Source organism: Melanerpes formicivorus, unplaced genomic scaffold (assembly GCF_026170545.1).
Source record: "Melanerpes formicivorus ecotype bairdi unplaced genomic scaffold, bMelFor1.0.p_v2 SCAF_112, whole genome shotgun sequence".
Classification (NCBI taxonomy): Eukaryota; Metazoa; Chordata; class Aves; order Piciformes; family Picidae; genus Melanerpes; species Melanerpes formicivorus.
Window position 1 is genome coordinate 349,461 of NW_027142464.1, and position 21,778 is coordinate 371,238.

At 54.4% G+C, this 21,778-nt stretch overlaps 1 protein-coding gene across 1 annotated transcript; it reads right to left on the reverse strand.

Annotated features, from left to right (window-relative positions):
* Window positions 1–68: 68 nt before the first annotated feature.
* Window positions 69–18,228, reverse strand: RND2 (Rho family GTPase 2). The gene is made up of 5 exons (XM_068167030.1): window positions 18,068–18,228; window positions 17,898–17,985; window positions 5,189–5,298; window positions 2,257–2,391; window positions 69–1,448 (listed from the first exon to the last, which is right to left on the reverse strand). Exons 1-5 carry the CDS (start codon window positions 18,167–18,169, stop codon window positions 1,200–1,202), a joined length of 684 nt encoding a protein of 227 aa, XP_068023131.1. The 5' UTR covers window positions 18,170–18,228; the 3' UTR covers window positions 69–1,199.
* Window positions 18,229–21,778: the final 3,550 nt, after the last annotated feature.

The following is a 21,778-nucleotide window of genomic DNA, read 5'->3' on the forward strand; positions in this document are numbered from 1 at the left end:
ATACATCAAGACACAAACGACATTTGGAGAGGATGCTTGTTTGACTGCTAAAAACGAGCCAAGCAGTGTGCTTTTTCCAGGGATGTTTATTTGTTTTCAGCTGGATCTGGCAATGCAGCACACTTTTTTTTTCCTTAAAGTGTCTTTGTGACAATTAAGTCAAGGCTAACACTGTAGTAAAAGGCATTTAGAGAGGGCAGCAGCAGAAGCAATGAGAGGTGGTGGAAGGAGGCTGCACAACAGCAGGGCAAGACGGGGAGGAGGCAGGGTGCAGCAGGGAGCATCTTTTGGTTCTCTGCACCAGACACACACAGCACCATGCAACAGATATGCAGCTGGAAATGGGTGGAGAGCAGGACATGGGCAGTTACTGCAGGCTGCTCTTCCCGAAGCCACGTGCCTCAGCAGCACAGCTGCCCATGGCAGGAGCAGTCTGATGAGTAACAGGCTGGCAGCAGCTGGGACACAAGCTCCAGAGTGGCATTTGCTTGCTGAAGGGAACCAGAATTCTCAGGGTGCATCTCCTGGCAGAAACCTTGCCCCTGAAGCCAGATCCACTCTGCTGTGTTTCAAATGGAGTTTGAGTAGCTCAAACACCATGAAGAGAGCCACGGATTTTCTTCACAGTAGGTGGCCTTCCACGGTGCATCAGCAAGTTAAGGTCCCTCCCAGAGCAGCACATTCCATGGTGACTTGCTCTCCAGCCTAGCTGAAGGTAGCTCCACCTCAAACATCATTCCTCTTCTAAGGAAAGCTTGGAAGAATACTCTGCTGCTAGCAGCTCTACCCACCTCCCACCCTCCAGCCCAGATCCCACACAACCCCTGCCCCAAGCTGTGTGTGCTGCAGCCTGCACACAGGTGCAGGGGCTGGGCTGTGGGTACCAGAGGGTGCCACACACAGGAGCACTACCTTGTACTTTGTTTTAGCCAGTTACAAACCTTTCAGCACCTGAATACTCCTCTGCTGAGTAGTTCCTTCACCCCAAGCAATCAGCACAACAGCAGCCAACCCAGAAGTCTCCACAGTGGGGTGCAACTCAGGCACCCTGGTTTGCAGCTGGGACCTTTGCTCAGCCCTAGAGCCTGAGAGGAAGGCTTTGGGGAAGGCAAGCTGGCTCCTGCAGCCAGCACTGTGCCCTCGTCTCAGCCAGTTACTGTACAAAATGGACAACACACAGACACTATTTACAGCCTTTTTCACATGATGGAGCAGCTCTTGGCTCGGTCTTTCCTGATCTCTGTGTCACTCAGCAAGTCTGTCCTGCCAGGCATCTGTGACACCCGCTTCAGTCCCCGCTTGGAGTTGCTGCGCTTCAGGTTCTTGTGCGCCCTGCTGACAGAGGCAAGCGTGGTCACATGAAATACATCCCGCACGCTGTTCTCAGACACCTTGGAGGAGCACTCTGCATAGGCCACTGCCCCAATCTGCCGTGCCAGTGCACTGCCCTGCAGTCCAGAGAGAGTGGGAGAAGAGGAAGAAGGTTAAGGTACCAGAGCTTTTTGCACAGAGCATCCTCTCACAGCACCACCAGCCCTGCCTGTGCTGGCAGCGTGGCACAACAGTTACTGAAGTGCAAGTGTCTGTGAGAGCACCAGATGTGAGGTGGTCTCCCAAGCAGACACCACTCCAAGCACTAGACCCTGACTCACTACAGTGGTGCCACCTCTGCAGTGAAGGGCCTGGACAGCCTCTCATCAGGATAGTCATCTGGGACCTGCTCTGCACAACATGGAGCCGGGCACAGAGCAAACTGTGCAGGCACAGCCACCCCTGCACTGCACCACAAAGACTGAGCCTCCAAGCCAGTCTGGAGACACTGCTAGGTCCACTGGTAGCCTCAGCAACCCCTCAGACCATACAGCTGTGGCTTGCCCCCCTCAGCAGTGTTGCTCCAACACTGAACCCAAGAAGGAGACCCACTTGGAGCAGGAAGAGCTGCACTGAACTAAGATGTGGAAGCAAACACTCCCCTTTAGCCAGTCCAACTTGTCAAGTCAAGCCTCTCTATCACCTTTGAGGAAAGATTTCTCAGCTACTAACCATTGGAGCATCAGGAATAAGGTCTGACAGAGCTGAGGGAAAAGAGTGCTGTAAGCATGAGCAGCTCAGAATCCATGAGCCAGGACAAACAAGCTTCAGACCAAGACCTAGGCACAGTGGTTCACTTGTTGCTGAGCTTGCTTGTACTAATAGGTACTGAAAAAGTCCCCCCCTTGCCTCCCCAAGCCCTCCAGGGCCAGCTGCCCAACAGACCTGCTCGTGTGTGACGGGGATGAGGCGCTGCTTGGAGAGCTCCCGCAGTGTGTTCAGGTCTGTCCGCATGTCCAGCTTGCAGCCCACCAGCACGATCTTGGCATTGGGGCAGAACTCCTGTGTTTCCCCTTGCCACTGCAGAGGAGACAAGAAGCAGAGGGTGCTCAGGGTTTGCTGGTGCACAAAGCACTTCATTAGGCCCAGCAGCACCTCCACATCGAGTTAATTTTGGCAGCAGGCAGCCTGTGGAAAGGTCAAGGCTGGAACAACAAAAGCCGTCACAGGATCTCAACTCATCATTCCCAGCCCCTTTCCAAGTGTGTCAGGAACCCTCTCCAAGAGGAGCTCTTTTGGGGCCCTAATTTACCTGAAGGATGAAAACCCTCCAAGCAGTTGAGCTATAGGGTCTGTTCTCAGCAGGCACAGGTCAGGCTCTGTGGAGGGAGCTGCTCTTCTCTGGAACGAGTCCAGAGAAGAGCAACAAAGTTGGTGAGGGGTTTGGAACACAGCCCTGGGAGGAGAGGCTGAGGGAGCTGGGGTTGCTCAGCCTGGAGAAGAGGAGACTCAGGGGTGACCTTATCACTCTCTCCAACTACCTGAAGGGAGGTTGTAGACAGGCAGATGATGGTCTCTTCTCCCAGGCAGCCAGTACCAGAACAAGAGGACACAGTCTCAGACTGTGCCAGGGGAGGTTCAGGTTGGATGTTAGGAAGAAGTTCTATACAGAGAGAGTGATTGCCCATTGGAATGGGCTGCCCAGGGAGGTGGTGGAGTCGCCGTCATTGAAGGTGTTCAGGAGGAGACTTGCTGGGGTGCTTGGTGCCATGGGTTAGCTGTTTGGGTGGGTTGGATTGGTTGAAGGGTTGGACACGATGACCTTGAAGGTCTCTTCCAACCTGGTTTGGTTTATTCTAATTCTAATAAAGGTTTATTCTAACACTCCTCACACACGGCTGACACCTCAGGGTGTCTCAGATTTCTGTGCAAGCAAGACTTGTCAGAATGAAACCAGCACCTCACCAAAACCTGCTCTGTATGAAACCAAGAGCTGCTTGTTTTCATTCTCTCAGGTGGCTCCTTCCCTTCAACTGTACAGGCAGCCCAGCATCAGAAGGGCAGCAGTAATAAAGACTTCCTCTGCTGCATTAGCATTTGTGCCTGAGGCTCGAATGGGAAGTTTTATTTTCCCTTATTTGCCTGATATTAAAAGCTAAAACCTATTTCTACTTCACGGTGTCTTAGGAATTTTCCTCACCTCCACAGGCTGCAAGCCTGCACCAAAGGAAACAAGGCATCTACTCAGAGACACTTCAGAAATCCCCTGTGATCTGGGGTTTATTTTAAGTCACCATATCAAAAAGACGCAGCCCGACAGTACTCGAAGTATTTGTGAGGCTGCACAGGGCAGGCTGTGCAGAGCGGTGCAGCCTCCCACAAAGAGTGTGCAGAGCCATAAATAAATCCCAACCCTAGCTAATTATTGATGGGTTTGCATCTCATTAAGGTGTAAGTGATGTGCTTGCATTGTTATGCCTCTGACTCCCGATCCGAGCGGTGAATTCTTTCAGTCCACGCAAAATGCCTCCTTCCACCCAGCGCTCTTGGACCCAGAACCTGCTTTGGAAAGGAACACTGCACCATTGACAGAGTCATCTGAAGGGCCTTTGTCCCCTCACCAGGACACTTCTGAGACACAGACCTACTTATCAGCCCTCCCAGCAGCTGAGTGAGAGGCACTCGCTTCAGCACATTTGGCAAAATGCGGAGAGGCCAGGAGGGCAGCCAGCACAATGCAGCTTGTTCAGGCAGTGGCCAGTCCAACCCCAGCAGCCTGGGGAACAGCCACAGGAATCACTGCAGAGATTTTCACACCACGGTGTCTCAGAGAGCTTCACAAAGGAGATGCCAGCCAAGCCTTGCCTCCAGGACGGGATGCAGCCTCCAGTGAGCCCTCTGCAGCTCTGCGGGGAGAGCTCACAAAAGCCACAGCTCCAGCAAGGAAGAAGGGTATGGCCAGGACCAAGGGGTGTGAGTGGCCAGGAGGCCATTTACCCTCTGGCCTGGGTAGGACAGCAGCAACATGAGCAGCTGCACATCATGCCATCTTGGAGGAAAGCCTCATATGGGAACCTTTCCCGGGTGCCACCTACTATCCTGGAGAGTGGCAGGCAGGGACCCGCTGGGAGGCCAGCCAGCAGTGTTCCCCAGAGGGTCCCCAACCCTGTGGGGCTCTCCAGGACCTTCCAGATGGACAAATCTGCCTTGATGAAAGGCACTGATCTGCAGGGAGAAAACTCCAGACTGCCAACACAGTGCCTAGCCTGGCAGCTCAACCAGGGCAGGTAGTGCCCAGGGCCCTCCATGCTATCCTATCCAGTGGCACTCTGCCATCTCATTTTACTCGTTTATGGGCTTGAAAATCCATGCCACAGTTCATTAGTCTTGTTGTCAAGCTATAGGGAACTGACTGCTGGGTTTTTACCGTACAGATGCTGAACTGAAGGGACAGCCCAAAACACAAGCTCCCTACTTGCATGGAAACAGGCACCAGGGGCCACTCCTCAGCTGCTGCAAGTAGTCCGCAGGGTGGTTATGCCAACGAGAGATGCACGACACTTTCTAGGAGCATCCCCATATTTGTGTGTGTGCATACACAGAGGCCCCCACACACATGCTGTGAGCTGCCATGAGCTACACCATCCATTCAGCTCCTCTCAGACAGAAACACCTTGCTTTCTGCACAGACCACGTAGGGATCAGCAGCAGCCACCATCATCCTCATCTGAGCACATGGCTCCCAGACATGGCTTGGCCACAGGGCCCAGGCTTTTAGCCCTGCTCACAGCCTCAGGGAGCAGGGCCCCCCAGGGCAGCTCCACATGCTGCTGCAGAGGACCTGTCTCACCAGTCCCAAAGCATGGCAGACCCTCACCTTCTTGAGCACGCTGTCCAGGGTCTCTGGGCGGCTGATGTCGAAGCAGATGAGCACAGCGTCTGAGTCTGGGTACGCCAAGGGCCGGACGTTATCATAGTATGCTGAGCCTGCAGAGAGGAGCAGGAGGAGAGTGCTGAGCAGAGTCCCATCCCAGTGACTGCTGGTGCAGGCTAGCACCCCCAGCCCACTCTGCCAGGCAAAGAAATCTCAAGTACTAGTAAGAACTGGAGACACTCCCACACGGTGCAGACACCCTTAGGTTCAGCAGTCTGGTTGGAGGAGGATTCACTCTGGCCGAACCCAGAGAGTGGTGGTGAATGGTGTCACACCCAGCTGGCGGCCAGTCAGCAGTGGAGTCCCCCAGGGATCAGTGCTGGGCCCCATCCTCTTTAACATCTTTATTGATGATCTGGATGAGGGCATTGAGTCTATCATCAGTAAATTTGCTGATGACACCAAGCTGGGGACAGGAGTTGATCTGCTGGAGGGTAGAGAGGCTCTGCAGAGGGACCTCGACAGGCTGGGCAGATGGGCAGAGTCCAACAGCATGAGATTGAACACATCCAAGTGCCAGGTTCTGCACATTGGCCACAACAACCCCAGGCAGTGCTACAGGCTGGGGTCAGAGTGGCTGGAGAGCAGCCAGGCAGAGAGGGACCTGGGGGTGCTGGTTGATGGTAGGATGAACATGAGCCTGCAGTGTGCCCAGGCAGCCAAGAGGGCCAATGGCATCCTGGCCTGCATCAGGAAGAGTGTGGCCAGCAGGAGCAGGGAGGTCATTCTGCCCCTGTGCACTGCACTGGTTAGGCCACACCTCGAGTCCTGTGTCCAGTTCTGGGCCCCTCAGTTTAGGAAGGAGGTTGACTTGCTGGAACGAGTCCAGAGAAGGGCAACAAAGTTGGTGAGGGGTTTGGAACACAGCCCTGTGAGGAGAGACTGAGGGAGCTGGGGCTGCTTAGCATGGAGAGGAGGAGACTCAGGGGTGACCTTATTGCTGTCTACAACTACCTGAAGGGAGGTTGTAGACAGTCAGAGGTTGGTCTCTTCTCCCAGGCAGCCAGCACCAGAACAAGAGGACACAGTCTCAGGCTGCGCCAGGGGAAGTTCAGGCTGGAGGTCAGGAGGAAGTTTTACACAGAGAGAGTGATTGCCCATTGGAATGGGCTGCCCGGGGAGGTGGTGGAGTCGCCGTCACTGGAGGTGTTCAGGAGGAGACTTGACAGGGTGCTTGGTTCCATGGCTTAGTTGATTAGGTGGTGTTGGGTGATAGGTTGGATGTGATGATCTTGAAGGTCTCTTCCAACCTGGTTTATTCTATTCTATTCTATTCACTCCCTTTGCTTCGCAGCACAAGTCAGAGGTTTTGTCCTTGTGCTCTTGCACCTATGACACAACTTTTGCATCCCCCTCCCTCCACAGTAAGTATCTGGCAAGCAAGAGGTGGTGGAGCTGTGCTGACTGCAGGAAAGCGAGGCTGGAAGGGCTGCGATGCGGCAGAGCAGGACCTGCCCCCGCTGCTGGCGTGGGGATCCTGCTGCTTGTCATGCAGCTGCTGTGCCACCAGCGGTGGAAAGGTGTGGCTGAGAGGAGACAGGGAATGCTGCCGCTGCTATTTCCCACCCTCTCTCGCTGTCTTTATACAGGGAAGCTTCTCCACCTGACTGTGGGAATTTGAGACCAGGGCAGGGGGAAATTACACAAACCTTTTTTTTTTGCTGTGGATTTCTGCTGGGAAAAGTCCAAATCTGTTTTGGTACAGAGAAGAGATGTGACAGGATTTGGTGAGCACCCTGAGGGAGTTCTGCATGCTGCAGGATTTCTCAGTGAGCAGGCAGAAAGCCCAGCCTGGATCCTACACAGCTCCTCACACACACACACACATGTGCACACGCAGCCCTTGCTGTGCATTTCAGGCATTGAAGTCCCACAGTGGTTTCACCTGAGCTGCCTTCCCTGCATGGCTGTAGGAGGCCCAGTGAACAGCAATGCAGCAAATCTGCTCACTGCCACTGAGAAACACCGTTTGGGTTGATATTTGGCTTTACAATGGCTTAAACTTCCGGGAGGGATAGCAGCAGATGTTTGTTTTTGAAAGGGGAAGCAGAGACACCAGAGTCCTTGTTGACTCTGCCTCCTCGGAGGGAAGGATCACGCACCCCGAGGCCCAGGAGACCGGACGCGCTTCCTGCCACGGCCCCTCGGGATGCTCGGACCCTGCGCTTTCCCACCCTGGGAAGAGGGTGGAACACCCAGCCCGGGTGTCAAGTGGCTCCTTGATGAAGTTCAGCACCTGATGAATTATGGATGATGGTGACTTATGTTTCCGGGAGGATGGGAATCTGCCTGGGATAAGTGAGAAGAAGAGGCTGATTCTTTGCCCCTGGCTCTTGTCTGCACTGACGGACAGCATAGAGAGAGGCGCAGCCCCCCAGCGCAGCTCTGCACAGCAGATGCTCTGCAAATAGCCCAGATTCCTCTGCAAGTCTCGACCAGAAAAGTAGCCCTGGCTTTGACTGCTCCTTCCTCTGCCCAGAGCCCTCACGGGGCAGGCTGAGGGCACAGATGTGTTGTCTTCTCAAACACTGCCCAGCACCAGAGCCTGGCCACCCACTCTCCCCTTGACACCAGCTCACAGCAGGATACCAACGGCAGCCCCCCCGGGACCTCCACAGCACCGAGCCCATAGAGCCTGGGACGGGCACCCTGGGATTTGAAGTGCATTTGGAGTCGCAGCAGAGTCAGCTACAGACATCTCCAGCTCTCACAGCCAGTCAGGCTGCTGCCAGACAGCAGCAATGGCACCTTCAGTCCCTGCTCCCACCAGCCAGACCAGCCTGGGTCTCTCTCACAGCAAAGTCACTGGGAAGAGAAGCAGCTGGGAGCCAGAACAGAAGAAACAGACCTTGATGGCTGTAGAGCCCAGCCCTCTTTCTAGAGGAAAAGTCATGTTCCCTGCGTGGAAAGGAGACAGTCCCTGCAGTGCCTCAGCCATCGCTGGGGATAGGGGATGCAGGTTGGTGCACATGGAGGCACAGTGAGCCAGGGTGACCCTGCATCCCAGGCGTCGGGCTTGCTGACCTTGCTTCAGGCTCAAGCTGCTTCAGTTCATGGCTGACAGAGCTGGCACTAGTGAGCCACTGCCTCCCATGCCCTGCAGCACAGCAAGGTGACCCAATTCCTGCTTCCAAAGGTAGTACAAAGCTTGGCACTGAGCTCCCCTTTGGACTCGGCTTTCAGTCCTGTGCCTGCTGTGGCTTTACAGGCAACAGGGGTGACCCAGCACAGATCTACATGCTTGGGTTTGCTGGGTGCTTTACCCCAGCCATGCCCTCTACTGCGGGCACAGGAGAGTGCCTGCCTCCAGACAGGGCCCCCCCCCAGCACCCGCTGGAGGAAAGCGTTCCCACACACATCCTCTCCCTGCAGCTCCTCAGCTTTACATAAACACTGCAGATAAATCTGCCCCCTCCCAGCCCAGGAATGCTCCTTTTGTAGAGGTGGCCTTGGCTCCATTCAGCACAGGCATTGCCACGGCAAACTGTATCATAGCAACCTGCTGCTCCCCTCAGCAGCCAGCCAGTTCCTGGAGAGTCTGCAGCAGAGCATGGCCCCTCCGTATCCCACAGACCCACCCCCAACCCCACCCTAGTGCCAGCAATTGTGCTCCCACCACCTGGGACCACAGCAGGAAAGACCCCCGTGCTGAGCCAAAGGAAGGGATGTGGTAGGTCAGAAAACAAAACATTGTTTTAATGAGGTCAAAATTGCCTCTGTGTTCATCAACTTTCTGTTCCAACTCCAAGGTCCAGGAGCAGCCCCCGGCCCCTTCACTGGCAGCTGGTAACAGCCAGCGCTCATGGCCTCAGCTGCAGAAGCCTCTGCCCACCCTAGTGCTGGCCAGCAGAGCAGGGAGGCTGCTGTGCTCCAGATTTAGGTAACCTCCAGCTTCCTTTCTCTACTAAATCAGGAAGTTTTCTGGGGGGTTATTCTTCCAGTTCCATTTATCATGGCCAAAAGAAATCCCAACCAACCAACACAAGCGTAAAACACAAGAGCCCCGAGCTCCCTCCGCTCCAGGTCTTCAGTTTTATTGGTTCTGAGCACTCAACACCTTTCAGATATTCCAGCAAAGACACCCCAGGGACCCACAGTCTGGCACTTCTGAACACATGCAGCCAAGGCTTGTGTGCCTGCAGATCCAGCCTGCCTTCACTGCATGAGTCATTCTCCCACTTGGCACCCGAGCTTGCAAGAAACAAGGCCTATGTGCATCTGTTTGTGATTAAAGAGAGAGAAAACTGGAGCCAGCCAAAAAACAGCTTAAAAATAAAATCCACGTGGTGGTTGTCTGAAATTCAGGGGCAGATGCAGCCATGAGTAGCTCCTCTGTCCTATCAGCTGGCAGCCCTTCAAAAAGCCTGGCACTGACTCAGAGATGCCACTCTCAGGCAGGGGACTGAAATGTGCTGTTTCATCTACACCATTGCAGTGTTAATCTTCATTTGCTCCTCACTGGCTGTTCTGAGAGATCAGCCTCCTCAGATGGGCACCTTCCATCCAACAATAGCACATTAAACCAGGAAAGCAAATATGCTTGCAGAGCCATGATCTGCTCTGCAAGGGGCTCCTGCAGCCACAGCCAGCTCTGGCTTGGAACAGAGATGAGCACTGCCAAGGCCTAAATTCTTCTGCATCGCACTTGTCTCAGAGGGCTCACTGTAAACTCTCCCCAAGGAGCCAGCAAGGCTGCAGAGCACGCTGCTTTCTGCAGGGACAGTCCGAGAACAGCCTTCACACAATGCAGCAGGAACTCATCCCCAGCTCTCTGGAGTGCTGCATCCACAAGCTGGAAGAGCTTCAGGTTACCTTCCCACACACCCGTGCCAGAGGAGCAGGGGCAGTGTTTCAAGAGCCATGGCTCGGTGTGCCTGGCACATGACAGACCCGAGCATGCAAATGCCCTCTTCAGTCCCTGGATCCTAAGTGATGGTGGGATTTATTAACAGGAGACCAGGAAATCAGCCATTGCAGCCTCCCAGACTGCAGTAGCTGCACATCAGGGAGACAGTGATCTGAGCCATCAGTTCAGAGACTGACTTCATCCTCGCAGTGTGAAACCAGACCCTCTCTCCTGACAGAAGATGAGAGGACTTTTTGTTTGAAGACTGACAAACTGCAGCAATTCCTGAGCACCCTGCAGGTCCCTGCCCAGCTGGGGCTCAGAGGCAGGTTAAGGATCCCTGACCCTGCCTGGCTGATTGTTGTCTGGAAGGGGAGGATAAGGCAGATCCCACTGATACAAAAGATATGTTTCTGAAGCTAATACAGAGCTCATTAGAGTCCAGCCCAGAAGACTGGCAAGTGGCTGAGACAGGAACTAAAACCACTGGTGACAGATTCAGACACAGGCAATGGTGGCTCTGGCAGGCTGAAGCCCAGACCCAGCAACTCTGGGATCACAGCTACAAAAAGCAGCAGCAATTAGTGACATTAGAGATTAAAGTGAGTGGCACTAAGAGCAAAGCAGACCCGGTGAAACAAGAGTCAGACAGAGCTGCCATTGTGCCAAATTCCACCCTGCAGTGAAGACCTGGCCATCAGCATGTGAAGTGCCAGGCTGATAAACACCACCACCCCTGCCAGCACCAAGGTGCCTTGTGCTGCTTGGGGTTCTCTGGCTCTGTCCCCAGCAACCAGAGAGGCAGGCAAAGCCAGCTGTGGCTTCTCTTTGAGGCATCCTCATCACAGCCCAAGGGGCAGAGCTTTCAGCAGTGCACCCCCCTGCATCTCCTCACAGAAACCCCTCTGCCACAAAAGGAGATGCCACCATCCTTCCAGGCAAAGCCTCAGAATGGTTCTCCCCACGTGAAGGTCACCAGAAGTTGGATTAACGAGATGACACAAGTTAGATAATTAGACATGATGGGGAAGGGCCTAGTTCTCTGATTCTGATATGCAGCAAGGTCAGGGCCAGAGAGTTGTCTTGGAATGACACAAAGCTCTGCCTGACAGAGAAAAAGCAGGCAAAAAAAAGGAGATGAGGCATCCCACCAAAGCTGGAAGGAGACAACAAGCAGCAGAGGGAACTGCTGGCCTGTGCTACAACTACCCCTACTCAGTGTTCCTTCCCAGGGACACCAATCAAGGCACTGCCAGCAGCCCCCAGGCTTCTACAATCTTCTGTCATGGCTGGGCCATGATGTTTGTTGCAATTGTGCATCATCACTGCAACCCCCTGCAGTGTGAGAACAGAGGAAACTGTTCTGTGCCACCAGACAAGCAACTGTCTGGAAAGCACCTGGCAGAGAAAGCTGATCAGACTGAGGAGTCACCCTCTGCTCCCAGTGCTGATGGTGCACATACCATAAAAAGAAGGAACTTACCCAACAGCCCAGCTGGCAGACCTGCAGCAGGGTGCAGGGAATGGCATTCAACAGGCTGAGGTGGCATTTCTGGGCCTCTCTCCAGATCTTATTACCGGAAACCTGTCACTCAGGAGGAGGCTGTTCTGCTGGATCTACCAGCAGAGGAATCCCCAGCTCAGGCAGGCCCAGGGTGCTTCTGCTTTACCCAGGTCCTGTGCCCCATCTCACACATGCCACTCACAGAAGGTCAGAGGAGCTTGCTCAGGTGCCAACCTTGCTCTGGCAATTGGGAGGCAGCTCTGGGAGCTCCTTGTAGAAGTCCCTGCTGACATCTCTGGGGGAGTACTACAGAGCACCTGGGGTGGGGGGGCTGGAGCTGCAGAGGCAGCCCAAGTAACTTGTCCAGGCTTCTCACAGGCATGATGGAAGTCATGCACGTAGCATCTAACAAGGGAGATAAATGGGAGCCAGAAGTCCATTCCTGGCACTCTTTGCCATGTCACAAGGGCAGCTGACACTGACACAACCTGCCTGTCATCCTCTCTATGGGGTACAACAGGGACTAGGAGTGGCAGCAGCTTCCCACAGCACAGCCAGGGCACACACGGGCTCTGGGGAGCACATGCAGGGGTTGAAGGAGCAGAATCAGCTCTGTGCAGTGCTGCACATCTTGGGTTTGCTGGGCGTAAGCAGCAGAGCCCTCCCTCTCTGCTCAGCTACCAGATAAGGATACTGCCTGCAGGGAAGGCTGGGGCTGTGCACTTGGGAAGTTTAATCAACTGGAGATTTTATCTTCAGAATCTAGGGCAGAAGGAAAGCTGCAACCATGTCCTCACTATGTGCAAAGAGCCCAGGACAGACACCGAGCAGCTCCTTCAGAGAGCTCCCTCCCACAAAGCCCCCTCCTGTCTCCCATCTGCTATCCTGAAGCACATTAGCAGTGTTTGGGGGGGGGCAAGAGGAGCATCGGTGGCACCACCATGGGTAAGGGCCATTAGAAAGGCAAGCCATCACAGGCAGAGGACAGGGTGTGACTGCCCTGCTCCAGGGAGTTTCTGCAGGGCTGTTTATGTGACCACCTGGATAAAGAGTTTCCAACACTGGGAAGTGCCATGGGTGCCACAGAGCAGCCAAACTGACAGGAAATGGAGAGAGCAGAGCAGTGCCTATGGGAGAGAGTGGATCACCTCCCTGCTGTGGGCAAGGGCTCTGCACCAGAGCCAGGAGCACACCCACCCCACAGGACGCCTTCCCTTGCCTACAAGGTTGCAGCAGCCAGCAGTGCTGGCTGCCTGTCTTCAACAGCACCGTTCCTACTTGGCACCCCCCCATGACTCCCAGGACACCCCACAGACACTGAGCCCCCCAGGTCCACAGGGGAGAAAGGCCAGTCACAGCGCTGCAGGGAGGTGCAGGAGAAGCAATCTGTGTCCCTGAGCCACACACACAGCCTGGCAGCACCCCCACACCGTGCCCAGCCCAGTGAGAACATCCTCATAGGGACTGTCATGTCATGTCTTGTCTTCTCAGGTCCATCCTCCACCCACTCCAGCAGAAGCATTTCTGCTGATGTTTTTGCTGCAGCTCTTCCAACTTCTGCCCGACTGGTTACTGACCTGCCTGAGAATGTGACCCAGTTGCACATATTTTTAGGCTTAACTACGTATTTGTGCAGAGGCAGAACACAAGCATGCTAGTTTCAGGCTCCCAGCCTCAATATGGAGCATGGGAGGAGCTATTTTGGTATGGAAAGGGCAGCTCCACATATTTCTTTGCCTCAGAGTGCAAGTGGCATTGAATTTTTCCCAAGACAGAACTTGCTCTTGCACTTTGGAAGGGGCAGCCATGGCAATCCTGGAGCTGCACACTGGGAATCCAGGCACGGACAGCCTCAGCATCCATGGAGATGCCAACGCTAAACTTGGCCCCTTTCAGCTCTAATCTCATCAACATTCCTCAGCAGTTCCCCGAAAGAAGGATCTGTTATCGCAGCCTGGAGGTTCCCACACAGCCATACCAAGGCAGACTGTTTGCTGAGTGCAGGCAAAGCAGGAGGTGGAGGGGGGCTTGCAGCTCACAATGTTATTCTTGTCTTGAAAGCACATCTGCTGCAGCAACAGAAGCCTCAGTGAAGGACTGGCAGCTGTACAACTCCCCTGTTATGAGCTGCAGCATGGCAGAGCAAAGTGGCACTGCTGAACCTGTGGGCGCTGATCTTTGCAGTCACAGCTTGTAGCAGACGCTATGGCTCTCAGCAGCAGTGCATCCTCCGGGTCTGCACTGAACTTCCCAAGACAGCAGCGACCATGTGCAAGGCAGAGTGCTCAGCCTGAGCCTGTCCCTGAGCCACCGGTGCAGATGCCCTTACCATGAACAGGCAACTACTCTGCACCAAGATCTGCAGCAGCAGAAGATGCACAGCCTCAGGTCACACCGGTGCTCTGTCTGCCTGCATACACACACACAGAAGGCAGGCAGAGCCCCTGCCATGACAAGGGTGTGAGCCAAAACCAAAGAACTGAGCCCGGGCTGCCATGCACGGAGCAGCTTCCTCCCTGCTGTTATTAGAACAAAAGCCCCACCTGGGTACAGGGCAAAGCCTCAGACCTGCCAGCTCTGACACCATAGCACCCTGAACTTGCCAAGGCCTTGGGAAGTGGCATTGCTGAGCCCATCCCTGCTCTGCTCAGCACGGGGAAGGGGCTCAACAGGGAAGCAGCATTGGGCCAAGCTGGAGGTGTGGGCAGTGGGTCCACTGGCAATGCCAGGGTCACCATGGGAATGCACCAGGAGCCGATCCCGGGAGGGTCAGCCAGCGCTGAGGGCTCTCGCTGCCAGAGACCTGCTGAGCACCGCAGCAGCTCTGCTCCAGGCTTGAGACCTCCCAGAGAGCGGCGGACCCACAGACACTCCCTGATCCCACAGAGAACACACAGCTACGGCATGGCTTGGGGAACGCTGCCCGCCTGGTGTACACCTCACGGTAATTGCTCTCTTTCACACCTCTGGAGCATGGAAGTGAAACTCGCCTACTCTCTGCAAAGCGCTGCTAGCGAGCACAAAACCATTCGCCCTTCCTCCACCCCGACGCGTCTGGGACACCAACGCTGCGGGCCCCGGAGGCACCCAGCCCTTCGGGAACAGCACTCCCAAGCCATCAGGCATCCTGTCAAACAGGTGTTTCCCCCCACCACAAGATACCTGCACCATGCCAAGCACATTCAGCCAACATGCAACAGAAGAAGAATTTGCTGGAATGGGAGCACAGAGAGCAGCCAAGCACTGTGCCCTCACAAGCAGAGGCGCCAGGGCACAGCAGCTCCCTGGAGCCAGAGCCCTGTCCGCTCAGCATGGCTCCACACCCCTCCCCACGTCCATCAAGGTTTCAAACTGCCTTTCAACGGACGCTCTAGAAACAGCCAGCAGCTAAGGCTGGCGGGGGGCAGGAGGGCTGTGGCATCTCTGCTGCGCTGCAAGACGGCACCTGAAACAATTTCACTCTCACAGCATGCCTGGAGGTGAGGCCAACTTAAACAGAAACAAACACAAACTGCAAACAGCATCTGCAGGTGCACAAGGAGTCACGCTCAAACTTGGCTCACTTTTCTGCCTGATAGACTCTGAGACACAAGGCACTTCAGGTGGTGCAGACTCCTCACGTTTGTCCTGGCTGAGCAGTACGGGGTTTCATCCTTGTGAGTTATTCTCAGTGCTGGAAACTCTCAAGAGTCACACTCCAGCCTCAGAAAAACTAATCAATGGACAAAGGGTTAAAAGGCATTCAAAGGACATCAAAGGTCCGAATGAAATTTAGGAGTCATTCAGTTCTCCACTGCTTCGGTCCAGCCTATGGCAGTATTTCTCCAGCCAGATTTATTGCCTGCCAGCTGCTGTCAGAGCCTGCATTTGCCACTCAGCAGGAGGGGCAAATTCAGTCCGAAAGGCTGCATTTTCCAAGGCACTTCCTTCAGCAGGTGTAACAAGCTTCAGGCAGCAGACAACATCCTGCTTGGCACAGAGATTACCAAGAGGACTTCTGAGCAGCCAGGTAGGCTGTGGCAATAGAGAGAGTTTTCTAGGCAGACTGCTCTTGCCCAAACACCTGTTGGGTGATGCTCAGTTCCCCCTGTGCAGCCCCTGGAGTCTCCAAACACTTTCACAAGGGGGAGATTAAAAAACAAAAGGTACGAAATCAGCAGTCAGATCCTCTGCCCTGGTTTCTCCTCTGACTTCTGGAGGAGACATTCAGCTCCAATTACTTAGAGTTTAAAATACAAAGAGTGATCTTGAAGGGAGGGGGGAACAGTTGGTCAGCACCTCCCTTTCTGCTCTCACTGGGACAGAATTTACAAAGGATAAACCCCCAACATGAAGCTGCCTGAAAGAGACAAGAAGTAGAAGAGAGAGACGAGGGAAAGAGCACCCTTCGTTCTTCATGAGGAGGGCAGTTGGCCACTCTCAGTCCCTTCAGCTCTGCTAGTTCCATTTGCTGGTGTGCAAAACGTTTTTTTACCAAAGGTCCCCGAAGCCCAGTGGAAATTCAACAGCAGTTTGCAGTCTACAGCTGAAAATATCAGTCTGACTACCAAGGGAAATTGCTGTGCATTGCTTGGCAGGACTTTTCATGGAAGAACTAGCTCCTGTGTGAATCAGATCAAAGCTGAAGCAGAAGAGAGTTTTATCTGGAAAACTATCTAGCTAACTATCTACAACTGTCAAGGTCTTACATTTTCATATGCAGAAGAGAGGGGGGAAAAAATCAAAGTCCATTTCCTCTTTCCTAAAGAGAGAACCATTAGACAAATATGACTTGTGCTGAAAGGGTGAAAATGAATGCATGACAGCATCAGGTGCAGGTATCAGACAAATACACACAGCTTTAAAGACTTTTTAGCCTGTCCTTTTGACATTTTTAAGATCAAAGCCAAGCATTCTGGAGAATTCCTGAAAAGCAGACAATGCATCAAACACGCTTCAGCACCCAAAGAACATGAAGTTTTTCATGTTAAACACAGGCATCCAGAGCAAAGCCACTCAGTGCCTAACAAGGATATCCCACTCATCCCCTCTCCATCAGCTGCAGAAATCCATGGCATGGAAAGCACAGCCCCAGCCATGGGGGTGACAGCACTGTGGGTGCACACAAGCAGGCCCCAGAGACATGTGGTGCTGGCCAGAGCACCTCGACCTGCCCAGGGAACCCTCTGCAGGGAGGGCCCCCCAGCTCAACCAGGATGGCTTCAGTGTCTTCATGCAGACAAGGCAGTCCAGCACCATTCACCATGCAGCAACCTGTATGTTGCAGCCACCATTCAGTGCTTCAAGCACAGCTTCCAGTCAAACACTGAGAGCAAATGCTTCACCCATGGCTCCAGCATCAACAGTTGACCAAAGACCCAGCATTGTGTTGGCAAAATAAAAGACCCCTTTGGAGATCTCAGGGACTAAAACACAGCCCAAGCAAAGTCTCCTGGGTCAGAAAGCTCCAGAGCAGACTTACACAACACATTTTTATACACATATCAGAGCTGATCCAAGACTCAGTGAGGATACTGCTCTAGGCAGAGCTGTGCTGATCTCACAGCTGTAATTTCATGGATGCAAAATCACAGCAAAGTCCTAGGTCATGCCTTAATTTACCATTGCTCTTGGACACTGAGAGAACTTCATTTGTCCTAAGGACTCCAGAAATGATGGGGAAAGAACAGCAGCAAGCCTGTGATGTACACAGCAGAGCATGCAGCCGCATCATGTGCGTGCAGCAGTCTAAAGAGGTTGTCAGAGGTAAATTAAAAGCTGCACAGGAACTTTGCTGGATGTGAGCATTTATTATCTCTGCATCAGGCACTTCACTTCATGCTTCCACAAGGAGAGCAGGAAGTTCGGGAAGGGTCTCGACGGGCTGCCTATGGCTTCATGGAGAATCAGAGGCAAAACTAAACTAAGCCAGAAGAACCCGAGGAAGCCCTGAGGCTCTCGCAGAGCAAAGAAAGAACAGCGATCCCGTAGCGCATTCCTCTCCAAGGTGAGGTCTCCCTTCTCCAGCTCCACCTCGCCTCTCCCTGCTCCTCCCGGCCTCGTCTCGCACCCAGCGCCGGTTTTGCCGTGACTTGGCTGGCATGGGCAGGGTGTGCGGCCAGGGACGGGGCTGCAGCTAAAGGCGGCGCAGAGCCGGCCCGCCGCAGGCTGCGGGTTTCCCCAGCCGGGCACATCGGAGGCTGCCGGAGCTGCTCCAGCCCCGGCCCCAGTCAGGTCCGGGGGCTCCGGGGAGGGGCAGAGCCTCGGCTGGAAGGACGAGCCCGGCCTCGCCGCACCCCACATCACCGCAGACCCCGGCTCACCTGAGGTGTCCCACATGTTGAGCTCGGTGCGCTGTTTGTCGATCTCGAAGCTGGCCGTGTAATTCTCGAAGACGGTGGGCACGTAGCTCTGGAGGGACGGAGGGAGAGCAGAGATGAGCCCAGCCCGGCCCGGCCCGGCCCCGCCGAGCCCCCCGCCCCGCCCGCCGCACCTCGGGGTAGCAATCCTTGGCGAAGACGTGCAGCAGTGCGGTCTTGCCGCACTGCGTGTCCCCCACCACCACGATCTTGCAGCGAGCCAGATGCCCCTCCATGGTGCGGAGCCGCGCCGCCCGCGCCGCCGCTTTACCGGGACGGCCCCGGCCTGGCCGCGCCCCCGGCCCCGACGGCACCAACCAGACGCGGAGCGGGGCCGGCGCTGGGCAGGGCCATCGTTGCCCCTCGCGGTCCCGGGACCGCCCCCGTCGGCCCCGCCGGCCCTGGGGCGTTATCTCGCCGGTAGCTGTGGCTTGTCGTGAACAGCCGGCCCCTGTGCATGGCGTGGGGACCGGAGTGGGGCCTCTGCCAGGACCAAGGGCGGCCCCGCTGGCGGCTGTCTCTCCCGCTCAGCCACGGTCCCCCCGCCTGGCTCCCTGTGGCCCCATTCCAGAAACCTTCCACCGCACCACGGCGAGAGGATTCGGTCCGGAGCCGCCGGCGCCCGCACCCGGCTACCCCCCACCCCGCTCCCCCCCGACCGCGATCCTCCAGCCCCGCGCTGCAGAAGGGGTGCGGGCGGAGCATCGACCGCGGAAGAGACATCAGCCGGCATCGGCGGTCGCTCCCCGCACGGGGGATGGCCCCTTCCCACCGAGGTCTGCCAGCTCCAGCAATGCTACGAGACCGGGCTGTGTTCTCCCGGGGAGACGGGCAGGACCAGGAACACCCAGGACTCCAGATGGGAATCCGGAACCTCCGGTGCCCGTGACCAAGTTCGGCCGGTGCGGGAAGCAGATAGGGCTTCTGCACAGCCTCCCGCAAAGAGGGCAGCAGCTCCCCGAGCCCTCCCGGGTGCGGGCAGTGCAGCTATAAATGACACGTAGTGATTTTAATTAGCAGAATGATTGAAAAAGGAAAGGCTTCTCCACCACGAGTGTTTTGCTGGCCACGCTGCAGCAAGATTTACCGTAATGCAAGCTCATTTGTCAGAGGCAAGCTGTCTGTCACCAAATGCAGCAAAAGACAATGAAGACAAAGCAAGTCTGAGGAAATGGAAATTAAACTGTTTTGGCAGTGAGACAGGATTTATTAATGGGCTGAGGGGGCAGTTTGTTTTCGCTGAAATCACAGCCAGTTTTCATGTATAAATATTGGTGCTCTGCATGAAGAGAGAATGACTAGAGAACAGAGGCATGGTGCAGGGCACTGTGCCATACAGGTGCCCAGATCTTTCCAGTGCCACCTTACTTTCTGCTGGCCCTGCCAGCCTGGCACTGACCAGGATGTGCCAACCTTGGTCAGCATGTGCTTTGGAGAGCTGGCTGCCCATGCTCCTCTGCATGCCCTTGGGATGCACCCCCAGGATAGGGGCCAAGTGCAGATGGGGTTGAAGGTATTTCCTTAGCACATTCAGCTGGTCAAGTGACGGTTCAGGTCCCCCTTCAGCATCACACACCAGAAAAGACCTCAGAGCTGAGAGGACAAAGCTGCCATGGAATCATGGAGTGTAGCTCACATCCTCACCAGGAAGCTGTCAGGTGTTCCTCACTCTGCCATGGGAACTGCTGCAGCACCTCCGTGCCTCCCAGTCTTGCCTTAATATGATGAGTAACTGTCACATGCCTGTCTGCTTCCACCCTCCCCAAGGAAAGGAGCTTGTTCAGCGTTGTGTCATGTTTTGTAAGCCCTGTAGGGGTTTTTTACCTTCTTACATGTGTGCTTGTTGCTCAGCTTTTATGTGGATGAACGGAAAGAAGAGCTGGTTGTGCTGGTGACTGCAGGTGAAGGAGTGCTGGGCGGCCATAGGTGTCACCTGGAGCAGCTCTTCCCTTTCTTCTGAAAGCTCTTCACTTTATTTCTTAACAGACTTCTTTTTTCTTCCAGCCAGCAGACTGACCCTGCTCCAGAGGAAGCTGGAAACTGCAGTGAATACTCGAGAGCCTGTTTGACTTCCCCCCCTGGGAGGAAGAGCAGCTGGGAGTGCCTTTTGCTGGGAGCCATTGAGGCACTGTCCCTGCTAAGCCTCTCGTGTCCCATTTGGTGCAGTGCACCTTTTGGCAGGGAACACGTGCCAAATATGCCAGGCAGCTGAGAGCTACAGTGTGAATCTCCCCAACAGGATGCAGAAACATGCTGTGACTATCACCATGCCTGTGAGGTGACAGATGGCTCCCACACGTTTGCTCCTGAAAATGCTTCTCCAGAGGCTAGATGCTCTCTTGCTGATCCATGCTCTCAGGGACTTTAATTGCTATTATGAATTACCTTTTTGGTGTTATATTGGTGTTATTTCTTGTACAGAGAAGCTAGAGGACATCCTCAGAATCTGTATCAGGGAAATGTACTGGGAGAACCAAACCTTTGCCTAGGCATTGTCCCTGAAGCTGAGACATCTTGGTTTTGTGCTGACACAGAACCTCAAGGTCTGGTCCTCTCCTACCAGTCACAGGCTCTGGGCCTGATTTTAGATGTGCTGAAGTGAATGAGTGTGTCAAGTGAGGCGTCTCCTGCTCTCTGCCACTTGGCTGTGACCCCTGTGAGACCTGTGGACATAGCATGTGAGAGGCGCATGAGTGTCACCCCTGAGGACACAGACAGAGCTCATGCCCATCCTGTTACACAGTGACACTTTCCTGCAGAGTTAGTTTCATACTTCCCTTTTCTGTTCCTTTCACCTCCGTCTGCAACATCTTATTTCCACCGGTAAGCCTCTAAAACACGGCACTGGTTAGGCCACAACTCGAGTCCTGTGTCCAGTTCTGGGCCCCTCAGTTTAGGAAGGAGGTTGACTTGCTGGAACGAGTCCAGAGAAGAGCAACAAAGTTGGTGAGGGGTTTGGAACACAGCCCTGTGAGGAGAGGCTGAGGGAGCTGGGGTTGCTCAGCCTGGAGAAGAGGAGACTCAGGGGTGACCTTATCACTCTCTACAACTACCTGAAGGGAGGTTGTAGACAGGCAGATGATGGTCTCTTCTCCCAGGCACCCAGTACCAGAACAAGAGGACACAGTCTCAGGTTGCGCCAGGGGAGGTTCAGGTTGGATGTTAGGCAGAAGTTCTACACAGAGAGAGTGATTGCCCATTGGAATGGGCTGCCCAGGGAGGTGGTGGAGTCACCATCATTGGAGGTGTTCAGGAGGAGACTTGCTGGGGTGCTTGGTGCCATGGGTTAGCTGTTTGGGTGGGTTGGATTGGTTGATGGGTTGGACGTGATGATCTTGAAGGTCTCTTCCAACCTGGTTTGGTTTATTCTAATAAAGGTTTATTCTAATAAAGGGATCTAGTCTTAAGTATATTTTTGGACGTGTCAGATATGTAAAAGAGCTCGAAACTTGCCAGACAAGATGCAGACTACTGCTAGCAGTTAACACTCAGCATTTAATCCTGAATGGTGTTTTGCTTGACGGCTTCCCCTAAAAGGTGAAGAGGTGGAGAAGCAGTGAAGTTTGAACGAGCTAGCAAAAAGATAAAAATCAACAGCAATTAGTAAGGTTAAAAGAAAGAGAGAGAAAAAAAATCCCTGCCAAATCCTCTTTCATGTGTCCAGCCTGTTTACATTCTGTGCTAGAATAGCACTGATCTGACTCACTGCTGGCGTTAATGAAGTTTGCCCCGCTGGGTGAGCAATTTAATTTATCTCAGCAAGCCAAAGCTCATTATAACAGTCCGTAAATGCTATCAGATGAAAGCAGTATCCTTCAGCAACCTCGGGGATGAAAGCAAGGGGG